Here is a 19,226-nt window from a genome sequence, read left to right as displayed (position 1 = left end):
GTAAGAATCATGCCATAGATGCATATCTAGTTGTTGCTACTGGAAAAGCACCGTTTACAGAGTTATTATCTACTTTGACATGCTCTTATGCTGTAGCAGCAATTATTGCTTGAAATATGTATTCAGAAACCAATTCGCAAGCAAGTGCTGGTTGCAAGGAAAAGACATAATTTTAGGCCAATCCGTATTGTAATTTTGTTTGGGTTCTCGGTTTGTGGCTTCCTGCAACCCCATTTCTCTTCCCTTTTCTCACTAAGTAAAAAGATATTGTGTTCAAGGACCTCTTTTTGTTAGAATGGCACTGGGGCTTGAAGATAACTTGGCTCCAATAAGGTCCTTGCTCATCCCGTGGCTTGTTATCCTCATGCCAATTTTACAGCTTTATTTCCTATTAGTTTGTCACTCCTTGGATTGATTGGCACTGGTATTTTACCATCTGCCACATTTAAAATATACGAAATATTGGAAAGAGATCACTTGCCTCCTTTACACTCAATACTCGTTATTTGCTCGGACGTAATACTAGCAACTTGATTGATGCTTCTATACTCATATACATGTATATATGGGGTATGTCATTTTGAAGGTGTGAGTTGTGGACCAAAATGCATCTTCAATGCTACGCTGGCATTATATTTTTCTTGCTTTAATGTATTTTTCAAGAAATAAAGGCAAAGGAAAAAGAAATTTACAATGTAACTAGGTTGGGGCACTAATGCCCTGAACAGCAATGTTACACAAATCAATATATGCTTAATACTCTTGGGGCATATATATTGCAGGGTGTCCTTAAAAAAGCAATTACAAACTCCCAAATCCTGGCATAATGCTTACGCTATACTACACTACACTATATTGATTAGTAGACAACAATTTAGTGCTCTTTTTACCCAAAGAAACCAATTCGAAGTCAACTCTTTGCGTGAGAACAAAGTCACTGATCTCAGTGTTCCAAATAATACAATAGAAAGTATAACGAGTAAAACTTTGCTAAAAAATAAGAGCTATAAAAAATCAAGCCCTCAAAGTGACCAACTCTGATCTTGAGAGAGGTGAAATCTCAGTGTTTCTATAATACAAGAAAAAGTACGAGTAAAATTTTGCTAAAAAAAATAGCAGGAAGAAATCAGCCCTCAAAATGACCAGCTCTGATTTGGAGAGAGGTGAAAAAATCTTGGTTGGATCCATACCCCTTTGAGGTAACAGCTTTCAAATTCTTCAGCAGACTCAACTTCCTCATTACATATAATAATGTCAGTGCTATCATTCTGTACCACTGTTCCACAGATAGAAATTGAAACATCTTCACCCAGCCCCAATTTCTTCTTCATGTTTCTTCTCACAAAATGACTCTTACTACGAACATATGGGAGATGCTTTATGGTGGTTGAATTCTCATTCTTAAGTAGAGTGTGCTGTACACAGGTTTTGTCCTTGACAGAGAAGGTAATTAATTTGTTTATTTTGTCAAAAAAATAGAAATTTTGATTCCCATATATAGCACTACCTAATTCCCTTACATTATAAAATTGAATGAGTTCACACTTAGCCCATGCATTAGCTCCACGTTGAAGAACATACAGCGAGAATCCAGACATAATGTCACGATGCATGACAGCAACAATGCATTCAAGAGTGGTGGGAGGAGATGAAAATGCTGCAGCATGGTTAGAGAGTACCGAAAGGGGAAACGTAGGAATATCTATTTTTGCATGAGAGAATGGGCAGTAGAAGAACATTGGGCCTCCTTGAAATACAAGAATCCATCCTTGGTGTGATGCAATGCAAGTTGCTCCATCCAATTCTGGGATGCTAGTAGTGTACCTTCTTCCAGATTCATCATACAAATGGCATTGTGAGTTTTCACCATAGATTAGAAACCAGGGTTTACGATTGGCTGAGGCTTCAATCTTAGATAAAGCTGTGGATGCAGCAGCTCTCCAAGCCTTACATACACCATGAAAACTCAGAAGCTCAATTAGGCCTAATCGATCCACAATTAATGATAGAAGCTCTGCAGGAAGACCAGACCAAAGTCCTGTCATACCACTTTCTTTTCTTTTTTTTGAAGAGGTCACACTACTTTCTTCGACTCCGAGAATACCAAGTTGTCTTGCTGTTACTTTGCCATTGCTAGCGAAACTAGGTTCTCTGAGCATATAACATAACATTATAAGTGAGAAAAATAATAAGGCATTGCAGATGAAAATATTCAAATGAAAACAAACATGTGAGCACAATATTTAATTATTAGTAGTTTGTTCAAAGAGAGTTTTTCCCTTGCATAATTTTTGAGTAGTTATGGATGAAAGTAGGTGTCTTTGTGCTGATACTTCTAATTAAAGCCAATGCACTCAATACCTCAAGTTGATATCCGACTGCAATAGGGATGCAGGCTTTTTTTGAATGTTATATTACACAACACAACACATATCAATGTTTGTTTTGCTAGTTCAGCAACATCATAATATCATAACACTAGAGACAAGCTATAAAAAATTATAAAAATCAAATCTTTGAAATAAGATTATGTTACAGAATAGAACAGGTCTATATGCTTGTGAATGGTGCTTCTACAAAAACGTAATAATCCTTGTGTGATGTGATGTACAAACTATATATATTGCATGATCAACATCATTTGGGTCATAACAATCATAAACAATAATAATACGGGTAGACAATAAATTTGTTTACATATTGTGGTACAATCTCAGATAACTTCACATGTCATTTTACACAATGAAAAACTTATTGATCATTGTTGCTATACCCCATGAATAAAAATCCCATCTTTTCAATTTTCACTGTGAAGAAGAGAATGAAAGTTATAACAACAAAGCGATTAACTTTTTTACTTTTAATGAGAAAGTCCTATGTTACATGAACTTTAACAAGAAAATTCTTACCGAAAAAAAAAAAAAAAAAAACAAGAAAAAGAAAAAGAAAAAGAAAAGAAGTTGATCTAATGATCTTGATTCTTGTCTCACCTTTATGCTTTTGCAAAACAGAGTCCCATCTTAGAAAGTACAAGATAGACTCTGAAAAAGAACACCCAAAGAAACCATCAACGTTGAGGTTTGTTTTTCTGTATTTGTAGAGCAAAATCCAGAATTGTTGTTTGTTACCAATAGTATTATTTATACTACTATTTAAGGGCTCTCCTGTTTGGATACTTTTAGATGCCCAAAATATCCCCATTCTGCTCTCTTATACAATTTTTCAGCTAACAAGGAGAAATACGTAAAAACAAAACCCAAAGTTTTAAACCTCCCACTAATACACGTACTGATTCCTCTGTTTCACTTTCATCCCAGTAACACACATCTGCGAATTCCATGTTTTCCTCCCAAACCACAACTACCAAAATTTTTGAATTAAAAACTATCCTGGAAATTCAAACTCCCCCACTTCTTATTATCCAGTTATGAGTTTTCTGTCCTCTCTCCTTTTTCTTTGTTATCAATTTTTTGATTTTCAACCTGAATAGCAGCAGTTCAGTTCACCACTTCATGTACTAAACCTTACGCAAATCCTTGATCCCATCACCACCTCTCTCTATAGTGGTTGAAGAGTTTTTGTTGTGTAAAATGACTGATCAGGCTGGCTTCTCCACTGTAGCAGAGTACACAGTAAAGACGCAAGAGGACTTAAATTTGGTATCTTCATCTTATTATGCTTCTTCTTGGGCTATTCTTAGTTTGGAATTTTGGCTCAAATAATTGGGAATTATTGTATTTGGTGGGTGATTAGTTTTTGGGGTTTTATTGTTAAATTAAATAAATTTATGGTGATTACCTTAGTTTCTCATTTGGAGTTTTGATGCTAGACTTCATATGGGTGAAAGTGAAACAAAAGACTGGAAGTATTTGATGCCAGACTTCTTCGGTTGGTTCCTTTTGTCAGTTATGTCATTTTACACCCTTTATGAATTATGTCATTTTTATTTCAAGATACACTCATTAGATCTAATTGGTTGGTTAGATTTTGACACAAGCGTTGCCCCATGCTCAAAAATTATTGGCGTTTGTTCTTCTTCTTTTTCTTTTTTTCTTTTTTGATAAGCAGAAGGCGATAAATTCTCTATTATCATTTATCCATGTAATGAGTCTGATAACTATCATCCAATTTCAGACTAATCTTTTATGGCACAGACGAAGAAATAAGGAGAGAAGCGAAAATCAGTACAAGAGAAAGAAATTGGGATAATTTTCCCTGTCAATCTACGTCTTTTTTTGTGTTTAAAAAATATCCTAAAACATATATCTAAAAAGCAGTGACAAAACTTGAAGATGCCGAAATAAAAATATATCTCCATTCCACGTAAACATTTCCTACAAAATAGAATCACTCTTCCATTAATCTACTTCTTTAAAGTAATTATATATTTATTGTTTTTTATTTTAAAAAGAAAAAGAAAAAGAAAAACAAGTTAAACAACCCCAAGTTGCAATTGTTTTTTTCCCTATCAAAAACAAAAAACAAAAATAGATACTAGCTTCTAAGCACACGCTCACACACATAGCTCAGATAACTTTACGTCACTTGGGTTCCTTAATTAAAATATCCTTAGATTTATCTGGTTTGTAAAGCTTAAATAGTTGGGATAGACATGTAAAATTATCAATTTAAAAGGTCCTAAATTTTAGATAAATTTTAAAAAAACATTACCTACAAAATAGAAACACTACCACTAACCCACTTATTCTAACACACGTTTCTAATATTTTATTCCTAAAAAAAAAAAACCTCACGTTCAGTCCAAAAAAAAAAAAACATAACTAATGAAATACACTTAATTTAATAAACTTATCTTTATCTTTAAATCATAAGAAATGGTTTAAAATCTTAAATTGATAAAAATTAAAAACAAAAAACCTAATGAAAAAAAGCAACTTTGTATCAAAAAATTATCTACCATGTTTCTATTTTCTTTTTCTTTTTTAAAAAAACTATCCTACGTTTTGTTAAAAAAAAACTACCCCGGCCACCTTTTTTTTTTTTTTTTTTTTTTCAAATTAAAAAAAAAAAAAACCCTTAACATGTTTGAATTCCAATCCCACATTTTACTCCTAACAAATTGCTTGAATTCTACTCTCCCATGTTTTACTCCTAAGAAACTGCTTCACTATCAAATTTAAAATTTTAAACTTTTCTTTAACTTCTTTTGCTTATCCAGTTTACTTCTTTTTCTTATTCGGTTTTTATTTTCTATACTACTATTTAAGGGGTTTTTCCTGTTTAGACTAGAATTTTCTTTTGTTCCAAAATACCCCTACTGCCTAGATTTAAGTAGAGGCAAAATTTGGTAAAAGTGCTTCTTTAACTCCAACATAAAATATTATCTACAAAATATGACCACACTCCCATTACCCCCAAAGATTTTAGATAAATTTAAAAAAACATTACCTACAAAATAGGAACGCTCCCACTAACCCACTTATTCTAACACATGTTTCTAATATTTTATTCTTAAAAAAAAAAAAAAAAAAAAAAAAAAAAAAACCTCACTTTCAGTAAAAAAAAAAAAAAAAAAAACACACACAACTAATGAAATACCCTTAATTTAATAAACTTATCTTTATCTCTAAATCATAAGAAATGGTTTAAAATCTTAAATTGATAAAAATTAAAAACAAAAAACCTAATGAAAAAAGCCACGTTTATCAAAAAATTATCTACCACATTTTTATTTTGAAAAAAAAAAAAATTCCTACGTTTTGTAAAAAAAATACTACCCCGGCCACCCCATTTAAAAAAAAAATTAAAAAAAAAAAAAAAAAACCTTAACACGTTTGAATTTCACTCCCACATTTTACTCCTAACAAATTGCTTGAATTCTACTCTCCCATGTTTAACTCCTAAGGAATTGCTTTACTATCAAATTTAAAATTTTAAACTTCTCTTTAACTTCTTTTCCTTATTCAGTTTTTATTTTCTATACTACTATTTAAGGGACTTCTCCTGTTTGAACCAGATTTTTCTTTTGTTCCAAAATACCCCTACAGCTTAGGTATAAGTAGAGGCAAAATTTGGTAAACGTGCTTCTTTAACTTTTACGTAAAACATTATCTAAAAAATATGACCACACTCCCATTACACCCAAAGAAACCATCAACGATGAGGTTTGGTTTTCTATATTTGTAGAGCCAAATCCAGTATTATTGTTTGTTATCTATACTATTATTTAAGGGACTTCCTTTGTTTGGATTCCTCATTTTTTTTAGTTCAAAAATGCCCTTATACCCATATGTTTAAGTAGAGATAAAAGTACAGGACAATCTGGTAAAAATGCAACTCTAACTCCCACCAAAACATTGCCTAAAAAATATGATCACTTTCCTATTAATTTTCAAATTACTTTATCCACTTATAAATTATATTTTCAAAACAAAAATTATATGGTGTATATATATGGTGTTCAAAAGAAATCATTAAGTTTTCTGTACTACTTTTCTTGTCCGGAAAAATATAAAAACCCTATATATGTTGTCTAGTAAGGTTTTTAGAGTAGTGTATAACGATGTCATTTTGTTTCAAAAAAAAAAAATTACAATTTACTTACTTATGGTTTGGTGAAAATTTAAATTGCATAACTGTGGTTTGAAATTCGACACTTTTCCTACTTGAGGTTTGATCAAAATTTAAGTTGCCTACATGTGGTTTGAAATCCCATGAAGCAAATGTTCCCCTAGATTCTTTTTTATCATCTTGTATTTTTATGTATTTTTGTGTGTTTTTCAAGGAGAGAGACATAAAAGTGGAACAGAATTACATATTTAACCCAATTTTTAACATAGATGGGTTACGAAACTCTAATTGAGCTAATCTCAAATGAGTAAAGTATCAAATTTCAAACCACAGATAGGCAACTTAAATTTCGGCCCAACCATAAGTAAGTAAGTTGTAATTTCCAAAAAAAAAAAAAAAAAAAAAAGAGTTGTGGGCAATTGTTCCACTAGACCGAATGCCCTTTTTTTTTTTTTAACTATCATGATTAAAATAATTTTTATAGAAAAAATATCATAATATTCCTACAAAATATTTAGCCAAATCTTTCCACTGTGTTTCTCACTTCCCCACCAAACTGCAAAGCCTTAATATAATAATGATAATGATAAAAATCTCCCAAAACCCTCTTTTATTTCTCATCACTATCTCTTTCTTTTCTTTTTTCCAAAAATTTTAAAATATAACATGTTTTGTTGTGGTTTTCTCTAAGTAACGACAGTAAACCAAACAAATAACTTCCTTAAAGATTATATTTATATATTCATAGATTTTATATTTAGAAAGATTTTCACTTAAATTTCACTTTCACTTAAATTTAACCATACCGAAGTGGACTAAAATGCTACATTAATATGACTCAACAAAAGCATAATAATAATAAATACTATATTTAAGATTTTATTTATTACAAGTTTGAGATTTTTTTTAATAATAAATTTTTATTTAAATTAGGTGCTTTCAACCCAAACATGTCTTTTCTCATTATGTAAGTGCACAAAAATAGATACCAAAATGAACTGAAGTGATATGAATGAACCAAATTGGACCAAATGGAGATAATAGGACCGAATAAGAACGAATGGACCGAATAGGACTAAAGTGGATAGAATGGACTGAACGGAACCAAATATGACCGAAGTAGACCAAATAGAAACAATTCAGACTGAATAAGTCAGAATGGATCGAATAGAACCAAAATGGACCAAAGTGGAGTGAATGGCCCGAATAGGACTGAAGTAAATCAAAGTGGATAGAATGGACCAAATAGAACCAAAGTAGATATAATCGATTGAATAGGACTAAAGTAGACCGAATGGACCAAAGTGGACAAAATAACACCAATGTGGATGGAATTGGGCCAATGTGGACTAGATGAACCGAATTAGACTGAAGAGGACAGAATAGGACTAATGTGGACCAATTAGAGCTAATGTGGACTGATTAGAGCCAATGTGGACTAAATGGACCGAATTAGACTGAAGTAGGCTGAATAAGACCAAATGGGCCGAATTGGACCGAATAGAGCTTTAGTGGAAGAATGGACTAAATAGGACCAAATTGGACCGAAGAGGGTAGAATGGACCAAATAGAACCAATGTGGACCAAATAAGACTTTTGAATATTTACCATTTTTATTTCATTTTTAGGGTTCATCTATATCTATATATATATATATATATATATGGGTTGAGTTCAAATTACACCTGGTATAACTTTAAGCAATGTTACACCAATCAATATTTTTTAATTGAATGCAAATTTTGACAAATCTACTGTTAGATTACATTATCTTTGTATATTTTTCATGCTTGCAAATTTTCATAGTGATCAAAGATTAATAGTCATGTTATCAACCAATTGTTTAAATTCAATTTTTTTGTAATTTAAAATAATGCATAAAAGATGAGTTTATAGATCGAATAGTAAATAATATTCAAGTGACATGAAAATTGGCAAGAATGTTAAAAACATATAAAACATGTAATTCAACAATGAAATTTTCAAAATATGAATTCTATAACAAGTTATTGAGTGGTGTAACATTATTTAGAGTTACACCAGGTGTAACTTGAACCCAACCGTATATATATATATATATATATATATTAATAGGTAAAGCTGAGAGAAAATCCAATTAGGTTTTAAATTGGATTCCAATTGTTGTCTAATTTTGCGCCATGTATCCCATTTAAGGTTTTTTATTTTTTATTTTCTAGGTGAGTTAGTGAGGTGCAAAAGACGAATGGTCTAATATAAATAAATCATCAAAAATCAATAAAAAGAAAAAAGAAAAAAAAGAGTAAACTCATGTATATCCAAAAGAAATTAAAAAAATAAAAATAAAAGAGAGAGAGTATAATTTGAATCCATATATGTGTGTAATTGTAATTTTTTTTTAATTGTATTGTGCTTATGCACGGGTTATACACTAGTATTTCAAATTTCTAATGTCTATTTTAGTATTTTTCTTTGTATTTTTTAAACTCAAAACTAAAGATTTTAGACCAAATATAATAAAATTTCATACTTTTCAACCAAAAAATTAAAAACAAATAATAATAATTTTTGAGCTAAACTTGAAAAGAAAACTTACAAAAGGAATCAATTTTAGGCCAAATTAGTCTAAAATGGATTGAAGGGTGGACTGAAATTGATTGAGTGGACTGAATTGGACCAAAATAGACCTAATTGGACCAAATAGAAATTGTTTAATTTTTAGGGAGAACAAATTATCTTCAAAAAAAAATTAGAGAAAAAATTATACATTATATTACAATACAAAATAATTATTTATTCTCACACATCACATAGATATGTGACTAGTAATAATAATAATAATAATACATAGGCTAATCCATTTCTTTTGCTAGTTGAACAATTTCTATATTTGATAGTATGATACCAACACTGCAAGCATTCTTGATTTTAGTTGCAACAAGTTCTGAATTTATGCTTTTACATTTTTGACTTTTATGTCAAGTCAGTAGCTTTTAGGTCAAGTCAGTAGCCCTTGGCCTAGCAATAGAAGATTATAATATTTTCTTAAAAGGGAAAAAAAAAAAAAATTTAATAGATTACCACTTGGAATTGGAATTTTCTTACTAAGTTCACCAACATAAAAGATCTTAATAATTATGCAAGTAGCTATAAAGTCAAGTGCTTCCATAAAACACAGAAGAATGTGCCTAAACAAAAACTTGAAAAAGAGCAAGAGAGAGATAATCTGAAAAGGGATAAGTCCTCATGGTCACCAGCTCTGATTTGGAGAGACTTGGAAAAATCTTGGTTGGATCCACACCCCTTTAAGTTGGTAGCTTATGGAATCTTCAGCAGCTTCAATCCTCTCATTAAGTACGAGCTTGTCAATACGATCATGAACTAGTGTTCCACAAGTAGAAATGGAAACATTCTCTGGCAACCCCAATTCATTCTTCATGTTCATATGTATAAAATGTCTCATCCTACGACCAATTGGTAGATCATTGATACCCGGAAATTTATCTTTAGGACGAGGAATTATAACAAAGAAATTCCAGCTTTTGTCAATTGAAAAGGTAACTAGATTCTCTGAATTGTCAAAGAAGTAAAACTCTTCATCATGATAAGTAGCACCTTTGATTGTCTTTATGGCATCTCGCGGAAGATACCCTTTGTGATTAGTCCAAACCTTAGCCCCATGACAAAGCATATTCAACTCCAATGTGGTTTCACTACTACGATTAATAACAGCAACAAGACAATCTTGAGAAGTAGGAGGTGATGAAAACGCAGCAACGTGGTCAGTGACTTGCGAGTGAGGGAACCTTGGAAGGTCTATTTTAGCATGAGAGAAGGGACAAAAGAAGAACATGGATCCTTCTTGGAACATAAGAAGCCATCCTTTGTTTGATGCAAGGCAAGTTGCTCCATTCAATTCTGGGATATTAATGGTGTACTTTTTACCCGAGTTGCTCAACAAGGTGCACTCTGAATTCGAACCATACACCAGAAACCAAGGTTCATGATCTGGTAAGGACTCAATCTCAGCCGAAGCTGTGGCAGAAGCAGATTTCCAATCCTTGCAGACACCACGGAAACTGAGAAGCTCAATTAGGCCTAACCTATCTGCAATTGGTGATAACAGGTCAGAAGGAAGGTCAGACCATTTTCTCTCTGCCATTTGGCCATATGTAGTCCTGATAAGACCCGTTTCTATGGACATTCTATGCCTGCTAAATATGTTATAAGAACATAGAAAAAGATTACTGGAGAACTAGCAAGAAAGGAACTGATAAAACATGAAGAATTTTACATTCATACAGGCATACCCTGATCAATGTAGTGGAGTGTCCTAGAAGTAGTAAAGCTTCCTAATGCTTAAAAGGACACTAGTGGTGGAGCTACTCATATCATTGTGGTCATCATCATCATCATCACCATCATTAAAGAATTAAAGAAAGAACAAAGAAAAAAGAATAAGGGCATTTAATGAAATCAGAAAAACAAAGCCCATTCAACATGATGAATTATTCATTATATGTTATATGGTCTTATAGAAAATGTGTGTGTGTTTCTCAAATAAAAAAAATACTTAGTGTTGTCGAGTCATCCCACATCGGTGAGGTGTGATATTGAGAAGGGGCTTATCATTTGCTCTGCGACACTAACTGCCGCATGCAGTTTTGGTGTTGACGTGTGAGTGTATTCCCTTATCTCATCTCCCTTTCCCTTTATATCTGTGTGTTTCTTAAAAATTCTAACGACAACCAAACTAATTATCGTGTATTCCCTTATATTAATTATGATTGCTAATATTGTTTAGTAGAGAACGTGTCCAAAACAGGATTTAACCAAAGCCTAAGCATTGTTTACAAGATATATATATATATATATATATCAATTAATTAACCCCAAAAAAAAAAAAAAATCCTGTTTGAAGCTACACAAAACATTAACATACCAGATATTGTCAAGAACACAATTTTAAGAAGGGGGAATGAAGGATACTCAAGCATCAAAGCAACATATTACTAAAATTACAATCAGAATTGCCACTCTTTTTTTTCTTGATTGGTAAATTGCCACTCTTTTTTGTTTAGAAAAGAACCCAGAAATGTTGATGTCACTTATTGTATATGTATTCATGATTTTTGAGATGGGTGTGAAAATACAACTTTAAAATGTACACTTGTTGATCATAATCATGGATCATCTATGCATGACATGTTATGATAAACCTGTTACAATCGAGAGAAACAAAGACAAATCAACAAGAACACATGCATTATATTACCTTGGAGATTGGGGTGAAGAAACCCCCTCCTTAAGAGAACAGAGATCTAGATTTACAGAGTAAGGATCAGCCATCACAATGTTAATTTGTGATAAGTGCAAAAATACTAAACCACATAGTATTGTTTTATGTGTTGGGAAAGTCCAAACCAATATACCCGCACACACACACACACACACAAGAATTTTAGTTTCACTAGTTCACTAACAGCTGTCAGATTTTCCAAAGATCAATACTAGGTAGTTTTCACAATCTTTAACACATCTAATAACGTACTGATCAGTTATTATTTTTATGATTGAAAACATCTTTTTAAGAGACCATATCATATCCCATAACCTCACTTTTATTAACACCAATCAAATCAAAATACATTACGTGAGAATATATATAAAGCTAAATTAGACTCCAAATGCAATCGGATGTGAGAGTGAGACCCACTGGTTGTGGATTTTAATGAACCTGAAATGACCACCTCATTACTTCATTAATGTATAAATAATAATAAGAAATGAAGTACCAACAAAAGAGGGCATTTGGTCTAGTGGTATGATTCTCGCTTTGGGTGCGAGAGGTCCCGAGTTCGATTCTCGGAATGCCCCTCCGAAACCTTTCTTTTTTTGTTTCAACAAGTTTTTTACCTTTTTTTTTTTTAGCTCATAACGATGTCGTTTTGTTGTTACTTTTTTATGAATAAAATATAGAATAATATCACAAAAACAATTTCCCTCCCAAATCTTTTCCCACTGTCTTTTTTCAGTTCCCCTCCAAACCCCTAAAAATCTCCTAAACCCCTGTTTAATTTCCACTATTTCTCATCATGTTTTGTTGTGGTTTTCTTTTACTTTTGGGCTAATCAAGATTCAAGAGTGACCCAGATGCAAAAACACACTCTTTTTTGTTCTTCTATCCTATGATGGGTAAGGAAATTTAGCAGCAAAATAATGTATATATAGTTCATAAATTTTCCCAATGGCTGATGTTAGCGACTCTAGCAATACTCAGATTCTTGACTCTCAGCCTCAGCCCCCATCATCACCACCATCTGGTAAACTTTTTTTTTTTTTTCCTCTTTCTCTATTGATTTTTCAGCTCTTTGCTTTTGATCAAATGATTGAAAATGGGAAATTGTAAAATAACCATGTCTTAAACAGTAGAATAATTTTTTTTTTTTTTTTTTTAATAATAACGTGATTTTTGTGTGGTAAAGTAGACAAATATATGGTAGTGTTAGTTTGTGTAATGAGATGTTTCTTTTGGGTACAAAAGTAGGAAATGAAGCTAATGATGTGACAGAAGTTGGGTATGCTGTGGCTTATGAAGATACTGTTGTGCTTGATAGTCCATTAGCCGAAATCCAGTTGGAGAAACTTGTTTTTGATGATGAGGTTGTGGGTGATGGGATTGGGGGTGCAGTATGTGAGTATGAGGAAGAGGTGGTGCTTGACAGCGAGGATGAGGGAGTGCAGGGAAGTAAAGTGGTTAATGTTGTTAATGGCGTATTGGATGGTAAAGCCAATAGAAGATTGAAAGGGAATGTGATGGACTTGTGGAAGGGGCAGCTCAGTTCGCCTTGTAAGCGAGTGGACATGGCATTGGCATCAAATGTCTCCAACCAGGAACAATTTGGAGCAGGTTAGTGTCCACTAGTTTTATCTGAAATAGTATTTTTTTTTTCTTCGTGTTATTTATGGCTATTGTTGAGTCTTCATGTTGTGTTATAACTTATAAATGAACTTACATTTACATGTATATGCATTTCTTTAATCCTTCTGTGAGAAAAAAAAAGGGCAATTTTGTGAAAACTATTCTGTGGATTGTTTGAAGGGAATAAAGGATCTTCTATAAATTTTGAGAGCACTGGTAGGGGAAAAGATCTATCTCATCCACTTCCAAGTGATTACAACCTTGCTAGATTGAATTACATCAATTCTCAGGAACCTGGGGAGACAGCTGAAGCCAATGCACTCAGGTTTGTGGATCACTTCTTGTCATCTAACAATGTTGGCATGTCTCCAAGTGTTGGCCATGGAAAGACTTTTAGGGAGAAATCACTTCCTGTATTCAGTGCAAAAGGAACTCAAAGTTTGGCAAAGAGAATTAAACTTGGAACCGCAATTGTAAAAACAGGAGCCCTTGAATGGACTGATAGTGATCAGCATGGAGGTGATGAAATTGCTAGCAAAAGGATGGAGGCATCTATTGATTTTGGAGGTTGCAGGCAGAAATCAGTGACAAGTCATCAGGACACCAGGAATCTTCACATTAAACAAGGTAGCAGCTTAGTTCATGAGGGCAAAGAGAACAATGAGTTCCTAAATCTCAGTAAGGAAATGATGCATTCAACTTGTGCTGATTCAAGATCTGCCTTATTCTGCTCAAAAGAGATTAACAGGACATTACAAGTAATTGAAAATAACCCTGTTGAGGAATTACAGGATCGGTTAGATGCTAGCTTAAAAGGACAACAGTTGGAAGCTAGCGATATGGAAAGAGAAACATCTGACATGTTTGATATTGGTTTTAACACTCAAGTGGCTGCTGAAGCTATGGAAGCTCTAGCATATGGGCTCCCTGCAGGCGACAGTTATGGTAATGCTTATCAAAGTCCAGAAAACACCCTTGCTCATTCTACAAGAGGTGTAAATGAGAATGAAGCTCATTTTGGACATTCGTCCTTCCAAGAGACTGCTTGTTTTGATTTAGGAGACATAGCAAGAAAAACAATGCGAAGAAAGCGTTCTGCTAGAAGATTTAGTAGAGGAAGTTCAGGTTCATTTCAGAAGCAGTCTGTAAATCAGGAGTTAGATCTTGAGTTGGCAATAACAACAAAAGTGAGAAGAGGCAAGTCCTCTGATCAGAGACAGTTAAACAGTGGAAATTCTGGTGATGCAATTGAAAGTTTAGGCAGAGGATCTGTTAAGCCTAATAAGCAAAGAAAGGCAGAGGGATCTTCAGAAAGGAACAAACTTAAAGAGTTTAAGATTGATGTGCGTTCACCTCTGTCAGTTGAAAATATGTCACTTGGCAAAGTACAGTCCCAAGGAAAGTGTATGAATTTTTCTCTGATTGCCCACGAGAACAGGCAGTGGAAGTCAGGGGGTAATGTGATAAAGACTAAGAATCAATTAGATAATCCAGGAGATGTTATAATTCAATACAGAAGAAAGAAGAGCCGTGTAGTTGCTGATCCAGTTGAAGTTTTGAGAGCCAATGAAGGAAATTCCAAACTGGACTTCAATTCATCTAGGGAAGCTAGAAACAGCAAATTGAATCACAAAGATCAATTTGTTAAAAGAAAGGCAAAGGCATCTTCGGAAGGTACCAAACTTAAAGAGTTTGAGATTGATGTGTGTTCTTCTGTGTCAGTTGAAAATATCTCACTTTCCAATGGACAGTCCAGGAGGTGTATGAATCAATGTCCTGTTGCCCACCGAAACAGCCAAAGGATGTCAGAGGGTAAGTTGATAAGGACTAAGAATCTAGGAGAAAGGATAAATGATGGTGTTATAATTCAATACAGAAGAAAGAGGAGCCGTGTAGTAGTTGATCCAGTTGAAGTTTTGAGTGCTGATGGAGAATATTCCAAACTGGACTTCAGTTCATCTTGCGAAGCTAGAAACAGCAAATTGAATCAAGATGATCAGTCGATTCAAGAAGTCACTGCCATAAACAATTCCTTAAGATCAAATCCATGGAGATATCCAAGAGGGAAAAGAACATGTCGTAGTGTGCGAAGACATTCAAGTGGACCTAATAACATGCATGCCCCACTCACAACAGTAGATGGAAATGACAGAAATCTTCATTGTATTGAAAGTCAAAAAAGGTCAGAGGGCATTGAAAAAGTGAAGGGGAAAGCAAATTCACCAGTATATACTTGCACACATCGGCATTCTACAGAAACTGATGAACCAGGTTCTGTGGGTGCTATTTCAAACTGTGAATCAGATGCCATCAATACAAGAGTATTTCCTAGAGGTTTGTGCAGAGCCAGGGCATCTATGCAATCTAGAAGTCTAAATGGGAAAGATTCTACATCATCAACTGGTGGTGCAGGAAAGAACCATAAGTTGGAGGTGTTATCAAACAAGACTACTGAGCCATCTGGTTCAGAAAAAACTATTACATTTAGCTCCGCCAAGGGCATAAATGTGGCAACATCCAATTGTATATATTATGATTATCACAAAAAACCATGCAACAAAAACCTACCAAAATCATCCTTTTTGAAAGAGCTTTTAAGACTGGGTGTCCCTGAGTCAACACCTGAGATTACATGGAAAGACTCAAGAAGACGAAGAGATATGGCATTTGTTCGAGTCTTGTTTAGCCAGCATTTGGACAACAATATCATCAAGCAACAGAAAAAGGTAGATCTTGGAAGCTTTTCAATTAAAATGCTTTTTGTATTTACTTGTTCATGATTTTCTAAATCCCAAAATGTTAGCTAGTCTAACTTGGAGGTCTGGACTCTCTTGAAGTAGTTCATTTTATCAAATTTGGAGGTTTTGGTTCCCTTGAAGCAACTAACAAAAACAATGTCCATAACACTTGTACACTGCTTGTGAAATTACCATAATTCATGTCTTAACTTATATTTATTTTCTTCTGGCAGATCCTAGGACGACTGGGCATATCCGTTGCGTCATGTTGCAGGGATGCCACACATTTCATAGCTGACAAATTTGCACGTACAAGGAATATGTTGGAAGCCATTGCTCTTGGAAAACCAGTGGTGACACATTTATGGCTAGAGAGCTGTGGACAAGCAAGCTGCTTCATTGATGAGAAAAATTACATTCTGAGGGATACCAAAAAGGAAAAGGAAATTGGCTTTAGCATGCCTGTCTCACTAACTCGTGCAAGCCAACATCCACTTCTAAAGGTAGGCATTTGTCAATTGGCTCTAACCAGATAGAGCCCTGCTTGCAAATTGGTTATCTCTTGTCTTGTCAATTGAGCTGTTTTTACATGCTGATGTCTGTTACCTTACAAATTTTTTTTTGATAATCGTTACTTTACAATTGTCGCTTCTTCCCTATAGGGTCACAGAGTCCTCATTACCCCAAGTATAAAACCTGATAAAGAAATGATTACAAGCTTGGTCAAAGCAGTTCATGGCCAGGTATGTAATATGTCAATATGTGTAAATCCAAAGCTAGCATCTATTAGTTCATTGTTGGTAGCAATGTAGTGCCTGTCCTAATGTAGTTAAATTATATTATGATCTGTTTTCTGTTTTTTTCCCTGCATCTCACAGATGCAATGATATTCTATGTACTATTTACCTCTTTGATGTTTTACTGAGTTTCTGATAAATTGCTCCTCAGCCAGTGGAGAGAAGTCAAGTATTTCCAGCAAAGGATGAAAAGATCCTAGATGATCTTTTGATTCTTTCTTGTGAAGAAGATCATGCAATCTGTAGGCCTTTCCTTCAGAAACGTATACATCCATCATCCATCTTTTTCTATAAAACAAATAATAGAGTTGTTGTAAATGACATATAGTACCACCTGTTCTTGCAGGAGCAGCAGTTTACAGTTCAGAGCTTTTACTGAATGGAATAGTTATTCAGAAATTGGAATACGAAAGGTTGGTATTGGTATGACAACTATATTGTAATATTGAAGTGTGCATATGCAGGCTGGGGTTTGAGTTTGAATCTAGCATTCACAGGCTCTAGAAATCTGGTTCACACCAACTCATCATTAGCTAGTATCCACCTTGAAAATGTTTTTCATGCTTTTAAAAGCTTTTCAATGAACAAATGATTAACCAGGCACTTTTTTAAGTCCAAGTGGCGCTTAGCTGGTAGTATGGGGTTACAGCAACTCAATCCATGGAGTAGCATAAAGTGCTAAAGGTCTCACCAAATTACTTCAGAAATTTGATCTGTTGAAGATGAGTACTCCACTTAAGTTAATGGTAGACAACAGATAACTTTGGAGGCCAAATAAAGTATTAACCAGGGCCCTTAATTGCCCTAGTAAGAAAATACCAAGCAACTTTGATTTAATTAAACATGTATTGCATGTATGGGATTTATGCTATTCACGTCAGGCAAATGCAGTGAATATTTTCAGCCATTTGTTATTTTTCTAACTCTCCGTTTCATTTTGTTTATGACAGACATAAGCTGTTCACATTTCAAGAGGAATCTCTATAGCACATGATCAAGAAGCTACTTGCTATAATGGTAGCATTGCATTTTTGCAATTGCATTGATAATCTAAATCTTTCTAGCCCAAGATCAAGGAAAGATGATGATGTCTTTTTGTAAGCAATGTATTTAGCTTTCCCTTATTGGTTTTTGCGTTTGTGGGTGCTAGAATTCCTTGCAGTAGAATCAGCTTTCTGATGGAAAGGGAGGGGTTGGTCATTTTTGTTGTAAATTATATATCAGAAGTTCACCAGAGTTCTTTTGGTAATCATAGAAACTTTTGCATATTTGTTACATACAGAATTAAAAATGGAGAAAGCACAATGTTCTCGTACTTCTCTTGTATTCAATTTTCATTTAAGGAAGGAATTTAAGGAATGAATTGGATTTACTTATTAATATACAAATCAAATAAAAGTAATAAGAACTTATCAGTTTTATTTTTTCCATTGCCGCAGCCAAAAAAAAAAAAAAAAGCTGGAAAAAGCCAGGCAAGAAGATGAGTTTGATCAACACCTTCCCAAGAAGCCAGGGAAATTAAAGGAGCATATAACAAAAACGTTTCAACCCTAGCAGACCAGACCAGACCAATCACAAAACAAACAATAGTCATCACTACAGCTTATCATATACATACTTGTAAGCTGTAAGAGCTTGTTGGATAATACAACAACTACATGTCGTTTTTTAACTGAAAAATTGAATGGAGAAAAGAGATATGGCTAATGTTGATTATGCTATTGAGACCTTTTTTATTTATGAGGAATGCTAATGTTGATTATAACTACCCCTTTTCCTTTGCTGATTAACACTTTAATAGCTTAGCCAATAACTTAAAAAAAAAAAACCTAAAGACTAGTAATATTTATTATTATCAAAACCAGAAGATTAGTTTTTTCGTTTCAGTCCAAGCCTTGCTTAGAGTTGACCTCTGCTCCCTTTATGGTACATGTTCCTATCGACACTCCTTACAAAATGCAGTAAAAATACTAAAAAAGACATTTGAGGTTGGCAACTTGGAGACTGCCTTGTGAGAAATGGCAGTATGGAACTCCAATCAATTGATTGGAGTGCCATAAGTGAGTGCAATCACACTCTTTCACCACTCATGAAAAATCTTAGTTTTTGCAAGAGATGCCTTAAGTGAGTGCATATGCAATTTGCTAAGTACCCACGATTCTAGGTAAAAAATTAATGATGTAATTTTTTTTTTTGAGAAACAATTAATGATATAATTTGGATACACAGTATGCAGAGAAATTCCAGTGTATGAGAGAC

At 33.7% G+C, this 19,226-nt stretch overlaps 3 protein-coding genes and 1 non-coding gene across 7 annotated transcripts; 2 read left to right on the top strand and 2 right to left on the bottom strand.

Annotated features, from left to right (window-relative positions):
- Window positions 1-1,119: 1,119 nt before the first annotated feature.
- On the bottom strand, window positions 1,120-3,072 carry LOC115954295 (F-box/kelch-repeat protein At1g57790-like). The gene is made up of 2 exons (XM_031072213.1): window positions 2,991-3,072; window positions 1,120-2,151 (listed from the first exon to the last, which is right to left on the bottom strand). Exon 2 carries the CDS (start codon window positions 2,043-2,045, stop codon window positions 1,134-1,136), a length of 912 nt encoding a protein of 303 aa, XP_030928073.1. The 5' UTR covers window positions 2,046-2,151; window positions 2,991-3,072; the 3' UTR covers window positions 1,120-1,133.
- Window positions 3,073-9,638: 6,566 nt separating this feature from the next.
- On the bottom strand, window positions 9,639-11,858 carry LOC115954294 (F-box protein At3g56470-like). The gene is made up of 2 exons (XM_031072212.1): window positions 11,786-11,858; window positions 9,639-10,721 (listed from the first exon to the last, which is right to left on the bottom strand). Exon 2 carries the CDS (start codon window positions 10,712-10,714, stop codon window positions 9,761-9,763), a length of 954 nt encoding a protein of 317 aa, XP_030928072.1. The 5' UTR covers window positions 10,715-10,721; window positions 11,786-11,858; the 3' UTR covers window positions 9,639-9,760.
- Window positions 11,859-12,315: 457 nt separating this feature from the next.
- Window positions 12,316-12,387, top strand: TRNAP-UGG. Its single transcript has one exon. It is a non-coding gene; the product is annotated as a tRNA-Pro (tRNA).
- Window positions 12,388-12,525: 138 nt separating this feature from the next.
- Window positions 12,526-18,284, top strand: LOC115954293. 4 transcript variants are annotated; one of them, XM_031072210.1, is made up of 8 exons: window positions 12,526-12,833; window positions 13,058-13,420; window positions 13,613-16,158; window positions 16,404-16,673; window positions 16,833-16,913; window positions 17,119-17,230; window positions 17,314-17,380; window positions 17,918-18,284. In XM_031072210.1, the coding sequence occupies exons 1-8, from the start codon at window positions 12,758-12,760 to the stop codon at window positions 17,952-17,954; spliced, it is 3,552 nt and encodes a 1,183-aa protein (XP_030928070.1). In that variant the 5' UTR covers window positions 12,526-12,757; the 3' UTR covers window positions 17,955-18,284. The 4 variants fall into 4 exon arrangements, 3 of the variants coding, with proteins under 3 accessions (XP_030928070.1, XP_030928071.1, XP_030928069.1); XM_031072211.1 differs by having other exon boundaries at window positions 13,055-13,420; window positions 13,622-16,158; XM_031072209.1 differs by having other exon boundaries at window positions 13,055-13,420.
- Window positions 18,285-19,226: the final 942 nt, after the last annotated feature.

The sequence above is a fragment of the Quercus lobata genome, chromosome 7 (genome assembly GCF_001633185.2).
Source record: "Quercus lobata isolate SW786 chromosome 7, ValleyOak3.0 Primary Assembly, whole genome shotgun sequence".
Lineage (NCBI taxonomy): Eukaryota > Viridiplantae > Streptophyta > Magnoliopsida > Fagales > Fagaceae > Quercus > Quercus lobata.
The sequence above is the reverse complement of the archived record's forward strand: the minus strand, read 5'-3'. Positions and strand labels throughout refer to the sequence as shown.